The 12436-nt window shown below is 39.7% G+C and overlaps 1 protein-coding gene across 1 annotated transcript; it reads right to left on the bottom strand.

Annotated features, from left to right (window-relative positions):
* Window positions 1-5804: 5804 nt before the first annotated feature.
* On the bottom strand, window positions 5805-6676 carry LOC132628564 (uncharacterized). Its single transcript, XM_060344339.1, has 2 exons — window positions 6356-6676; window positions 5805-6257 (listed from the first exon to the last, which is right to left on the bottom strand). The coding sequence occupies exons 1-2, from the start codon at window positions 6674-6676 to the stop codon at window positions 5805-5807; spliced, it is 774 nt and encodes a 257-aa protein (XP_060200322.1).
* Between the last annotated feature and the right edge of the window lie 5760 nt (window positions 6677-12436).

The raw sequence follows: 12436 nt of genomic DNA, 5'->3' as shown, positions 1-12436 counted from the left end.
AATCAAGTTAGGCTTTAAGATATAACTTTAAATTCCAAAGTTAGTCAATTTAGGTCTTAAAGTATAATTTTAGATTTTAAAGTTAATCAAATTAGGCTTTAAGACATAACTTTATATTCCAAAGTTAGTCAAGTCAAGTAAAAATTTCCATTTCATTCACTTAAAACATACTTATTTTATTTGCAGATTCTTGACTTACACAAGCAGGGTCATTATTAGTTTTACCAACGATTGTAATGCCATAATGAGCGGTGTTATTTATATATGTAATTTTTTCTTATTTGCAGATTCTTGTATAATACAAGAAGGGTTACTTTTCAATTTTATCAAAGGTTGGATTCTTAGAGGATAAAACAGTAGGTGTAAACCTATGACCTCGTTTGCAAGAATTTCTGCAGCTTCAACACTATACTTGTCCGTCATAGGTTTACATCTACTGTTTCATCACCAAATTGGGTCATTTGTGCAAGTGTTCGAATTGGATCTATTACTCCTATAGCTTTAATGATATCATTTTTTTCGATTTTCTCCATTTTCTTATTGTATTTTTAGATCTGTAAGTGAGGTTACCCAATTGATTGGGTAGTTACTAAAGAAAAAATTGTTTGGATAATGTCAATGGAAGCTTCAAACCATTATAGAGATGCTGATGGCGAAATTTGAAATCCATCATTGTTGATATTTGGAGCTTCTGGGTTTGAAATCTGAAGGAGGAGAGAAGGATGAACTTGGGAAAGAAGATGAGTTGGAGAAAAAACATAAGCTATGATGGGAGGGGTAATTTTGTCCACTTATTATTAACTTAAAGTGTTGAAGGATAAAAACTAAAACAATGAGATAGGAGGGCCAAAAATTAAAGACCAACCCTAAATAATGGCATTCGTGCTAATGACCCCTTCATTAACGGTCCAACTATTGTATTTCACAACCTCTTTTTAAGTTTGACTAGTCTTAGGGTACTCGCAAACGTGCCTATATTAATGGAGTCCGCAATTTTTTTAACCCAAAAAGCGTCTAAAGTTACCAAAATACCCTGTTAAAAAAAAAAAAACCAAACTACCCACAAATTTAGTGCGCAATAGGATCAAAGTGTAAATTTACACTTTGGCCCTATTGCGCACTTTACACTTTTATCCTGTTGTGCATTAAATTTGTGCGCAATAGGGGTTTAGTAAAAACCCCACTTGTCTTCTCCACCCGACCAGATCCCCACCATTTAAAAAAAAAAAAAAATGACGTTCCACTCATTTTCAATGGTCCCCACAAGCTAAAAACATCGTTTTCGAATAGTTTTTTTAACCCAAAAGTCGATATTCTTGGTATATTCAAGGCAAGGAACAAGTTTCAAAGCTTTGAGCTCGGAATAAAGCGGCGTAAAACTCGATTTCAAAAACTAAAAATCACCTTCATTCTAGGTATTTCACTACGAATTTTGTATTACATTGTTCAATATATTACTATCCTAAGCATGATTGTTGTGTAATATTACGAATTACGGAAAAAAAAATATTGCCCACTTTTTTTGTACGCAATGGGTAGCCACTGTTTTTTTTTCTTCATTTTTTGAAGTTTTTTTTTTAATTAATTAATTGTTAATTGTTTGTTAGGTAGTTGTTTATTAGTTGATTATTTATTTCGTAACCCTTAATTGTTAGATTAACTAATTTTTTATTTGTTAATTATTTATTAATTAGTTATTAAATATTTGTTAATAGTTTCATTAATTAATTATTTATTTGTTAATTATTTGCTAGCTAATTGTTATTTGTTTATTTGTTAATTATTTGCTAGCTAATTGTTATTTGTTTATTTGTTAATTATTTTCTAGCTAATTGTTAAATGTATTTAATCTTTAGGTTAGGTTTGAACATCCCTAGTTTAAGAGTTAAAATATCATTAATATAATATTAGTTAGTTAATTGTAGTTAGTATAATAATTAATTAACAATTATTAATTTGCAAATTTAGATAGTTAATATGATATTCCGTTAAAGTCTTGGTTAGTTAGTATAATTGAACATCCTTAGTTTATTTGTTAGTTAATTGTATTTAATCCGTAGGTTAGGTCTGAACATCCCTAGTTTAAGAGTTAAAATAACATTAATATAATATTAGTTAGTTAATTGTAGTTAGTATAATAATTAATTAAAAATTATTAATTAGCAAATTTAGATAGTTAATATAATTTCCCGTTAAAGTCTTAGTTAGTTAGTATAATTGAACATCCTTAGTTTTTTTTTTTTTGGTAAACAACTTCTTCCATTAATAACCAAAATTGTTACATACAAAATAGTAGCAGTATTTGGACTAACTGCTAGCCTCTATATATCCTATCTCTACCGACTATAGTTACATCTCTGTCAACTTGGTAGACTAAGCTCACTATATTCAGTACAGTTAATATATCAAATATGCAAAACACTATGGGTATGAATTCAGTCCCTTCAGTGCCTCATGCCATCTTCTATTAGCTCTGCCCCTAATGTGCAACTGTATCACAATGTCCTTCAGTAGCTGAGGTGCCAATAGACTGCTGTTCTGAAACCTTATCTTGTTCCTTTCCCTCCAGATAGCATCAACAATCATTGCAAATGCACAACTGGATATTTCTGCCCGGCCTGCTCTCTTCTTGGCCAATTTGCAGGCCCACTTCACCTCTGTATTCCAGTCAGCAATGTTCCTCCGATAACCCATCCACACACATAGTCTATACCACATCTGTCTGGTGATAGCACATTCAAAGAACAGGTGTGCAAATGTTTCCCTGTACAGCCCACAAAAGGCACAATTTGGTGGCACCTAGATTCCAAACTTCACCAGCCTATCAACAGTTGCCAACCTCTGGTGTAAAGCTAACCATAATATGAATTTATATCTGGGATGTATACTAGTTTGCAGGGATAAGCTCTTCCATTCGACCTTGGGATGTTGGGGTAGCAGAGTCAAGTACATTTTCCTGATGGCAAATTTATTTCCAATCAGAGCTGCATTCAGTACTGTTTGCAGTGTTCCATCAGCTACTTGCCCTTGCAACACCAATCCCCTTGATGCTATTATCTTCCTCACCACCCATGAAGCAGTCTTAGGTATGAGCATAGTTTATAAGCTGTTATGCTTTATGTAGTAGCTATGTATCCATTGAATCCACAGGCAGTCCTTTTTCCTTGCGACGTTCCACAACTGTTTTAAGATAACAGCTCTGTTCCATAAACATATATTAATGATATTCAGTCCACCAGCAGCATATGGCAAGCAAACATCATTCCAAGCCATTAGAGGATTTTTTGATATTGAAACAACTTCTGTCCACAGAAAAGTTCTACAAATATGCTCAATGGCCTTCATAACTTTCTTGGGAATTAAGAATATCTGTGCCCAATATGCTTGGACACCAAACAGTACTGATTTGATTAACTGCAACCTGCCTGCATAAGAGAGAAGTTTGGCAGCCCAACATGTGACTCTAGCAGTAATTTTCTCAATCAGTGGCAAATATTGATGTACATTTAGCTTCTTTAATGCCAGTGGTACTCCCAAGTATCTGAATGGAAGAACCCCAACATTGAAGCCAAGTTCATCCAGTATCTTCTGTCTAGTATGGTCAGCAACTCCAGCAATGTAAATGGAGCTCTTGTCTGCATTTGCCTAGAGACCAGACACTCTAGAGAATCTCTGAAATGCAGCATTCATTAATTTAATGGATGAAATATCAGCCCTGCAATACATGAGAAGGTCATCTGCAAAGCAAATGTGTGTGCTCCTCAGTTTCCTGCATCTTGGGTGGTAATTAAAATCCCCATTGAACTCAAGTTGACTTAGTTCTCTCCCTAAATACTCCATTGCAAGTACAAAGAGGTAGATGGACATAGGGTCTCCCTGTCTAATACCCCTATTTGCAGGAAAAGGGGTAGTCAATCCACCATTAAGCATCAAAGAGTAAGACACTGTTGACACACATACCATAATCCATTGGGTGAACTTGGAAGGGAACCCAAGAGTGCTCAGCATTTGTCTTAGAAATCCCCATTCCGGAGTATCATAAGCCTTCCTTAGGTCCACTTTAAGTACACACCTGGGAGAAATCCACTTCCTAGTGTAGCATTTAAAAATTTCATGACTGAATAAAATATTGTCAAATATACTTCTTCCTTCCACAAAAGCTGATTGGGAGCACCCTACTAAGTCAGCAATGACTGTTTTAATTCTCCTTGTTAGGACCTTAGAAATGATTTTGTATAATGTGGTGCACCAAGCAATAGGCCTAGAGTCTTTTACTTTGGTAGGGGAGGGTATTTTGGGTATTAAAGTGATGGCAGTGGTATTTATCATATAGGCAAGCTCTCCAGTTGCAAAGAACTGCTTTACTGCTGCCAGAACATCCCCTTTCGCTATATCCCAATTCTTTGTAAAAAATTCTATTGGAAACCCATCCACACCAGGAGCTTTCTCCTTAGGCATACTTTTTATGGCCTCAATAATTTCATCACCAGTTACCTCTTGTATTAGTGCCCTTTGTTGTTGGATTGTAAGGCAGGTACCACCTCTTACTACTTCGATATTAAGACATGGTAATTCAGCTGCACAATCACCCATTAGACCTGAAAACAAAGATATAAACTCCTGTTCAATAAGTACAGGGTCAGAAAGTTTAGTCCCAGCATCAGTATAGATAGAGGAAATGGTATTTTGGCTAGTTCTGATTTTCCATTGTGCATGAAAGTATTTAGAGTTGGAATCACCACATTCTATCCAAGTTGCTCTTGCCTTGTGTCTCAGCACTTGCTCTTCCACCATACTCCACTTATCAATCTCTTTTAGGAGCTTTCTCTCTTCTGCAATAAACACAGGACACTCTAGATTGTCCTGCATCTGTCCCTGAATAATATCAAGTTTTTCCCTAGCCAACCTCAGTTTTTGTGAGTAGGATGCCATATAAGCATTTATATGTTTCAGCTGCACCTTCATCTTTTTTAATTTCCTCCAAATACTTACCATAGTGTGACATCTATTTCCTTGCTGCCATACAACTAGCATAGTATCATGAAAATCAGGATGCTCCATTACATTAGGGTAGAATCTAAAAGGTCTAGGATGCAAGTTCACTTGCTGGCCACATTTTACAAGTATTGGGGAGTGATCAGACACTGAAGGGTTTAAGTACTCAGCCTCTACATATTCGTATTGTTGTATCCACTGAAAATACCCCAGGGCCCAGTCAATCTTACTGTACACTCTATCATCACCAGCTTGTTTATTGCACCAGGTGAAATGCCAGCCCTGAGCCTTTAGAGGAGTAAGTTGTTTATTATCCAGTAGGCCCTGAAATCCTGCAATTTCTGCTTGAGTTACTGGTGATCCAATCCTATCCTCGGAGCTAAGAACATTGTTAAAATCACCACATAGGATCCAGGGTATGTGCATTGTAAATGATAGCTGACTTAATTCATTCGACAACACCTCTCTATGTTGACAGTCATTCCTGGCATATACCACTGTAAGATATATTGTGGCTTGTGTGAGTAGATCCTCCACTAAGCAATGTATAAATTGTTCTTTGATCTCTAATACAGTGACATTCATGGTGTGCTTCCATAGTACCCAAATTCTTCCATTAGGTGCATAGTTGTAGTTGCAACAGGAGTTCCAATCCTTAGCCACTTTCTTCAATATTTTTTGTGATCTCTGCTCCCTTACTCTTGTTTCGAGACAGCCAAATACCTCTATCTTATGTTTATTCAGAAAGAGTTTCAATTCTTTCAGTTTATGGGCTTGATTCAAGCCCCTTATGTTCCATGTTGCTATAATCATGGAGGCTGAAACCCAGCTGTAGCAGTGCCAGCTCCTCTAGACCCACCTTGCTTCTCCATATTGGTGTGCCCAGTATGCCCCTCAACAACATGAGTATCATTTTGGACTTGCTTACCCTGTCTTTGAGCTGTCCTCTGCTGAATTTGTACCAGTGATTGCACTGTATCAGTGCTATCCCCCTGTGCTCCATGCTTAGTCAAGGGATTCCTAGTCTGTGGTGGCATATTTCTTCCAACACTCTCATTGCTCACTGTTATTGTCCCTTCCTCAGCACTCTCATGACTCTGAGATGTTGTTTTAGCAAGCCAGTCCTGTCTCATGTGCTTCCTTTTCCGAGGTTTCCTCTTCTTCTTTTCAGGAAACTGCCCAGCATCCTCATGAACAACCTTTACCTCTTCATAGTCTCTATAATTCCAGCATTCAAATGCATCATGACCAAATCTAATGCACTTATTACAAAATTTAGGTTTCCAATCATAGTAATAGCCTGTTTCCAAGGTCCTGATGGGGTTTCAACAATCAAAAGGTTAGGCAAGTCTTGGGATACATCAGCTTCCACAAGAATTCTGGCATATGAAATTTTCTTAACATTAGCTGTGAATTCATCGGTGTAGAGTGGTTTCCCAACAACACTAGCAACTTTACTCAGAGCTTCAGGTGACCAGTACCCCACTGGCAACCCAGGAAATTTCACCCAAATTGGAATCACACTGAGTGCCTCCTGCTCAAAATTGAAGTCAAGTTCCCATGGTTTGAGAATTCGGGGCTTGTTATTGAAATAGTAAGGCCTCGCCTTCAACACCTTATCCTTGTCCTGAATCGAATTGAACTTGAAGATATAGTAACCCTCATCATGCGTTAACACCATCGGTTTAGTTACAAAATTCCAAACCCTAGTTACATATCCCTCCATTCGATTTGCATATGGTGTATCCCCTACTACGTAGCCAATTAGTGCAGATACTCACTGCTCCTTTTGATTTTTAAGGTCATCCTCCTCAATTGTTACTGTTATTATGCCATCTTTAATAGTCAGCGGTACATAGGTTAGAGACATACCATCATTGCGATTTCCACGAACGATGTCGGCTGTAGTCGGTGTTGGGTGAGCAGATGTACCCGCATCGAAAAATTGCAATTTGCGCACTACTGGTTCCTTGCTCTCCCCTTTGACCGAGCATAGTTGTATCTCCCCTTCAATACTGCTTGTGTCCTGCTCCTCAGTGATAGTTTGAAATGCTTGCGGTAAAAAACTCCCAAATGTTAGCGGCTTGAGTACTTGCTGGATTCCGGTCGCCGGCGTAACAAGTGTTTGCGAAGGTTGGGCTGGCTTTGATGTACGTCGTCGGGCCATCTTCAGTCACAATTGCAACCTTGCTATTGTGCGCCGAGAGAATAGCCCTACGAGCTAACGTGCACCCATCGCATATACTTTCCACCTCCTCCCTTTGCCCCTAGTTTATTTGTTAGTTAATTGTATTTAATTCTTAGGTTAGGTTTGAACATCCCTAGCTTAAGAGTTAAAATAACATTAATATAATATTAGTTAGTTAATTGTAGTCAGTATAATAATTAATTAACGATTATTAATTCGCAAATTTAGATAGTTCATATAATTTCCCGTTAAAGTCTTAGTTAGTTAGTATAATTGAACATCCTTAGTTTAGGTCTGAACATCTTTAGTTTAGATTAAACATCCTTAGTATAATTTTTTTTTTTTAAAAATAACATAATTAATAGTACATGTTAATAATTAATTAAAAATGTGTAAAACAGATACAACACCTCCATGGATCCCGCCCCTTCATCCAGGGCCCTTCGAGACAGAGGTGCTTCACCTATAGCAGTAGCATAGGTCCCAGCTAGTATGGGATTTGGATGTAGATCCCACCCGTTTGGTCCGTCCCAGGGTTGTGGAGCAAGCATGGGATATTTTAGCAGCTCGGCCACCACATCCTCGTGTCTTAGAGATACCATATCGGGGCGGTATCTACCGTTGTGTCGCTGCTGGTCACGTACAGCATGACAGGGCTCTTGTGACGGCCATGATTGAGTGATGGCGACTAGAGACCCATACGTTTCATCTCCGCACTGGTGAGGCCACCATCGCCCTTCAGGACGAAGAGGTCTTTTACGGTCTCTAGGTCGATAGACGTGCTTTGTATATTGAGGAGCCCCAGCAGATTCTGTCGTATCGGCAGAAGTTGACCAGACTCACTGGTTTCGCGCCTCAGGAGGGTCATATATGGGGATAGAGTCGGCTGTTGATGTCTTCCCTCTTCGAGCACTTGCGCCTCATAGACATGCAACATTCGATTACAGAGGACACAGCTCGGGCTGATTTTGACCGACGTGCTCGTCTGTACCTTCTCATCATATTCGGGGGCATCCTACTCCCGAACGCATCGGGTTCACATGTGAGCTTGAGGTATTTTCCCTTTCTGGAGCATCTAGACGAGTTGGGATATTACAGTTGGGGTGCTGTTGTTCTGGCTTTCATGTATCACCGATTCTGTTGAGCGTCTATTTGCGTGAGGACCGATATCACTGCATTTTGCCTGCTCCTCCAGGTGCTATATTTTAGTGTGTGTAATTTTATTCTAAATATAGCTTTTTGAAACGATGACTGATAGAATATTTGTTTAATAACCCTTTCAGATATGGGTATGGACTAGGATGAGACCTTTTCAGCCCATAGCTGCTGCCCCTCTGCCCGATTATATTGTTGAGGCGATGCCATACAAGCGGAGATGGACGAGAGGAGGTGTTATCCGAGATGCGGATACGCACCACAGTATTCTCCTGTGCAGGGATCAACTAAATCGTATGACGCCAGACACGATAAGTTTTTTTTTTGATTTAACATTAGTATGTTATTATTTTTTTTGTACTATTTTACTCTTTTATTATTAACTAATTTAATTATTTTTAAAGACTTTTATATGGATGCCGTATGATCATATTTTAGATCAGCTGCCGGTATTTTGTAGGTCTGGTGAGCCCTCGTGGAGGTCGCAGTTGGGGACGTTAGCGATGGTTGGACATGCGACTTTGGTCCAGATGTACATGTAGTAGTATGCTCGGATCACTCGGAGCTTGATTGGCAACCCCGCGAGGCCTCTTACCGATGGCCGAGGATATGCAGCTCTCTCAGGACAGTATGAGGCGTTGGTAAGTTTTATTAGTCTTAAACTTAATTAATAGTTTTGTCACGACCCGACTAAGGGGCCGGGACGAGCACCCGGTGCTGGCCCACCCGGGCACCCCTTTAACTTACACTTATGCTTATACTTAGGTGAGCCACGCAATTAAACATGCATTTCCACTTGTTCATCAAATTAGTCCCTATTGGACAACATCACGTTTCCATCATCATAGGCCTTCAAGCCACATCAATGTACATGGGCCGACGAGGCTGACAAAAGACATACAAAACATAGGCCGACAAGGCCAGACATATCTAAACATATACACGTGACTACGAGCCTCTAAGAGAGTATGATATATCACATGAGCGGGACAGGACCCCGCTATGCCCATAATTATGTACACAAAAGAATAAGTACCCAAAAGTTACAGCTCCGAAGAAACGGAGCTCTGCTATGCAATCTCTGAATGAGCAGCTAAGGATCAAGTCTGTCTCCCTGTGCACCTGCGGGCATGACACAGAGTCCACAAACAAAAGGACGTCAGTACGAAAAATGTACTGAGTATGTAAAGCATGATCAACATCGATAAATAAGCATAATGAACAACATTCGAAGTAGCATAGGAGGGGAGACAATAAGGTCGTCATCATAGTGCTTACTTGCCTTTACTCATAATCATATATCTAGTCTTATCACATTCATATTCACATTATATGCATAGTCATCTCATATACATAGCGTACCCGACCATACTTATAGGTTCGGTGATCATACGTACCTGACCAACCAAGGCTCAGTGTTACATGTACCTGGCCCTACCAAGGCTCAGTGTTATCCGTACCCAACTGCAGTGGTGCGCGCGTTACTTAATCGTACACATACTTTACACGTATCCATATACATATATTCTACCCGACATATAAGCTCGGGGTTTTATTATAGCCCTTCATAGGCACATATAAGTATACTAGCCCGTAGGAACCTTTGCATCATCATTATTATTGTCATCATTACCATCATCACCATTATCGCTACGTCTATATCATAGGCTTACTCATCATGTGAGGTGCGTAGTACAATCGTGGTACATATCAAGGATCTTGAGCTTATGAGCTCGGAACATCAATCATTCGAAGACAACATACTCATATAGAGTGTTTAGGAGTTTGGCCAAAGAACCATGCCTTATGAAAGAAGGGTTAACCTTACATACCTTTCCCGCCGCACTATTCTATACTTGTGTGTTCCTATCAAATGCTAGCGTTTCTACCTTTATTAAGGGCATACTATCGTTAGGATCGACAACTAACATACATGACTAAATCTAGAGAAAATCGGACAGCATCTCCTCTATTTATACAACATTTTCCCATATCGTAATTCAACTCCCAGACGTCAACAATACATTCACAATATCATACAATGGCCATTAATCATTCACATTATCCATATTACTCAATTCACTTACAATTCTCCATATTCAAGATCATAACACATGAATTCGTCCATCCACACGCAATGTCTAATTCATGATCTTAACGTCATTTATATACCATTCGTGTCACAACACAACGACAATCATGATTCAATCCAACCTATTTCTCAAAATGTCACTATTCATCATTCATAACCCATTTCACTATACTCTTCTAAGGACCAATAATTTTAACTCTTAAATACCTTAAACAACGTATAAATACCATGAATCTTACCTTAGATGTTGTAGGAACAAGATTTAATCGATAATACTCCACTTGAGCAAAAACCCTAGTTTTCCTCCATTTGGATTTCTTGACTTTGGATGTTCTTTGGTGGGTTCTTACTCTTGATTCACTTGGTTAATGTTGTTGATGACTACAAACTCTTGAAAACTTGTATAATATGTGTAGAGAGATGTTTTAGAGAGAAGGGGGGGGGGGGGGGGGTAAAAGGAAATCTGTCCGTATGTTTGGTCCAGAGAGTTTGGCCAAGCTGGGTTTATTGAGCAAAAATCTGTCCCGACCAAATATACGGACCAACATACGGTCCGTATAAAATCTACGGACCGTATGTCCTGGCCGTATGTTTGGTCCAGAGAGTTTGGCCAAGCTGGGTTGATTATACGATCCAGACATACGGACCGTATAAATTATACGGCCAGTATGTTTGGCCGTATAATCCCCAGTGATTCCGAATTTCGTTTCGTCGATTCATTTGATCTCCAATCCTTATGGAACCTTCATAACACTTGTTCAACACTTCGATACCAATCCAAGGGACGTTATCACTCTTCTCCAAGACATCATTAAGTCCTTGCTAACTCGTTACTCGTAATTCCTTTCCAACACTTATCCAATACTTTGCCTTCTCCTTAGAAATCCTCTTCCCCCATCTCTAACACCTTTGAAATCTTCTCTAGAGTTCGTTAAGCGTTATCGCTTACTCATGAACATATCGTATAATCGTACTCCTTACTAGCTCATTTACTTGCGTACCAACGTAAGATTTTCCGAGGTGTAACACGTTTTATGTATTAAGTTACAAATTTATTCAATCATTAATATTTGCAAACAAATGCAGCTACGGACCGTATAGAGGATGCGCTGGGAGAGCATGGACCATATGGATGCCCCCGAGATAGCGGATATGCAGCGCAAATGGTTTAGCTAGCTGAGGGTGGTATGCAGCAGGCGCAGGAGCTCGAATGTGTCTACGAGCCTGTTCCAGAGGTCCTACATCAGGCAGCGGGTGGTCATGGTCGTGCCAGAGGGGCTGTTGGCCGAGGTGGTAGGGCTAGAGAGTCTGGTGGCCGAGGTGGTAGGGCCAGAGAGGCTGGTCACAGAAGGGGTCGTGGTCTAGTAGATGAGTTTGACGACCATATACCAGGCCCAGCTCTAGCCCAGCAGCCTCCGTCAACTTCAGAGATCCCGTCTACTTCTTGCTGGCCGTCGACTTCAGAGCGACCGTCAGCACCTGTATATATGCCGGATATATTTTCAGGTCACATGTTTTGTCCATAGCCTGCACGGATGCCAATTCGTCATCCACAGGGTGAGCGTCCAGCTCGTTATCTATGGGGTGGCACGGAGCTGGACTTTAATTTCTTATTCGAGAATTGCGATATGTCTCCTGCTCCGGAGCCCGCTTAGGCGATCGCTGAGGAGTCATCTCAGGAGCCCTCTAGCCAGCCATCTCAAGAGCCCGTCAACACACAGGTTTGAATTTTTACAATTAAATAATGTGTTAAGTTAATTGTTTATATGTTATTTTATGTTTAGTTTAGCATAAAACTAAACTATATTGTTTATATGTTTTTTCAGGTTCATTCTTCTACGCCTGTGGACTCGTCTCCTGCTCCGGCACCATCTATATCTCCAGCTCCGGGGCCCACTCAGGTGACAGCTGAGGAGCCAGCTTATGAGCCCTCTAAGGATCCCTCTAGCCAACCATCTCAGGAGCCCATCGACACACAAGTTTGATTTTTTACAATAAAATAATGT

Source organism: Lycium barbarum, chromosome 2, assembly GCF_019175385.1.
Source record: "Lycium barbarum isolate Lr01 chromosome 2, ASM1917538v2, whole genome shotgun sequence".
Classification (NCBI taxonomy): Eukaryota; Viridiplantae; Streptophyta; class Magnoliopsida; order Solanales; family Solanaceae; genus Lycium; species Lycium barbarum.
Note: the sequence above shows the minus strand (reverse complement) of the source record. Positions and strands in the feature narration are given on the sequence as shown.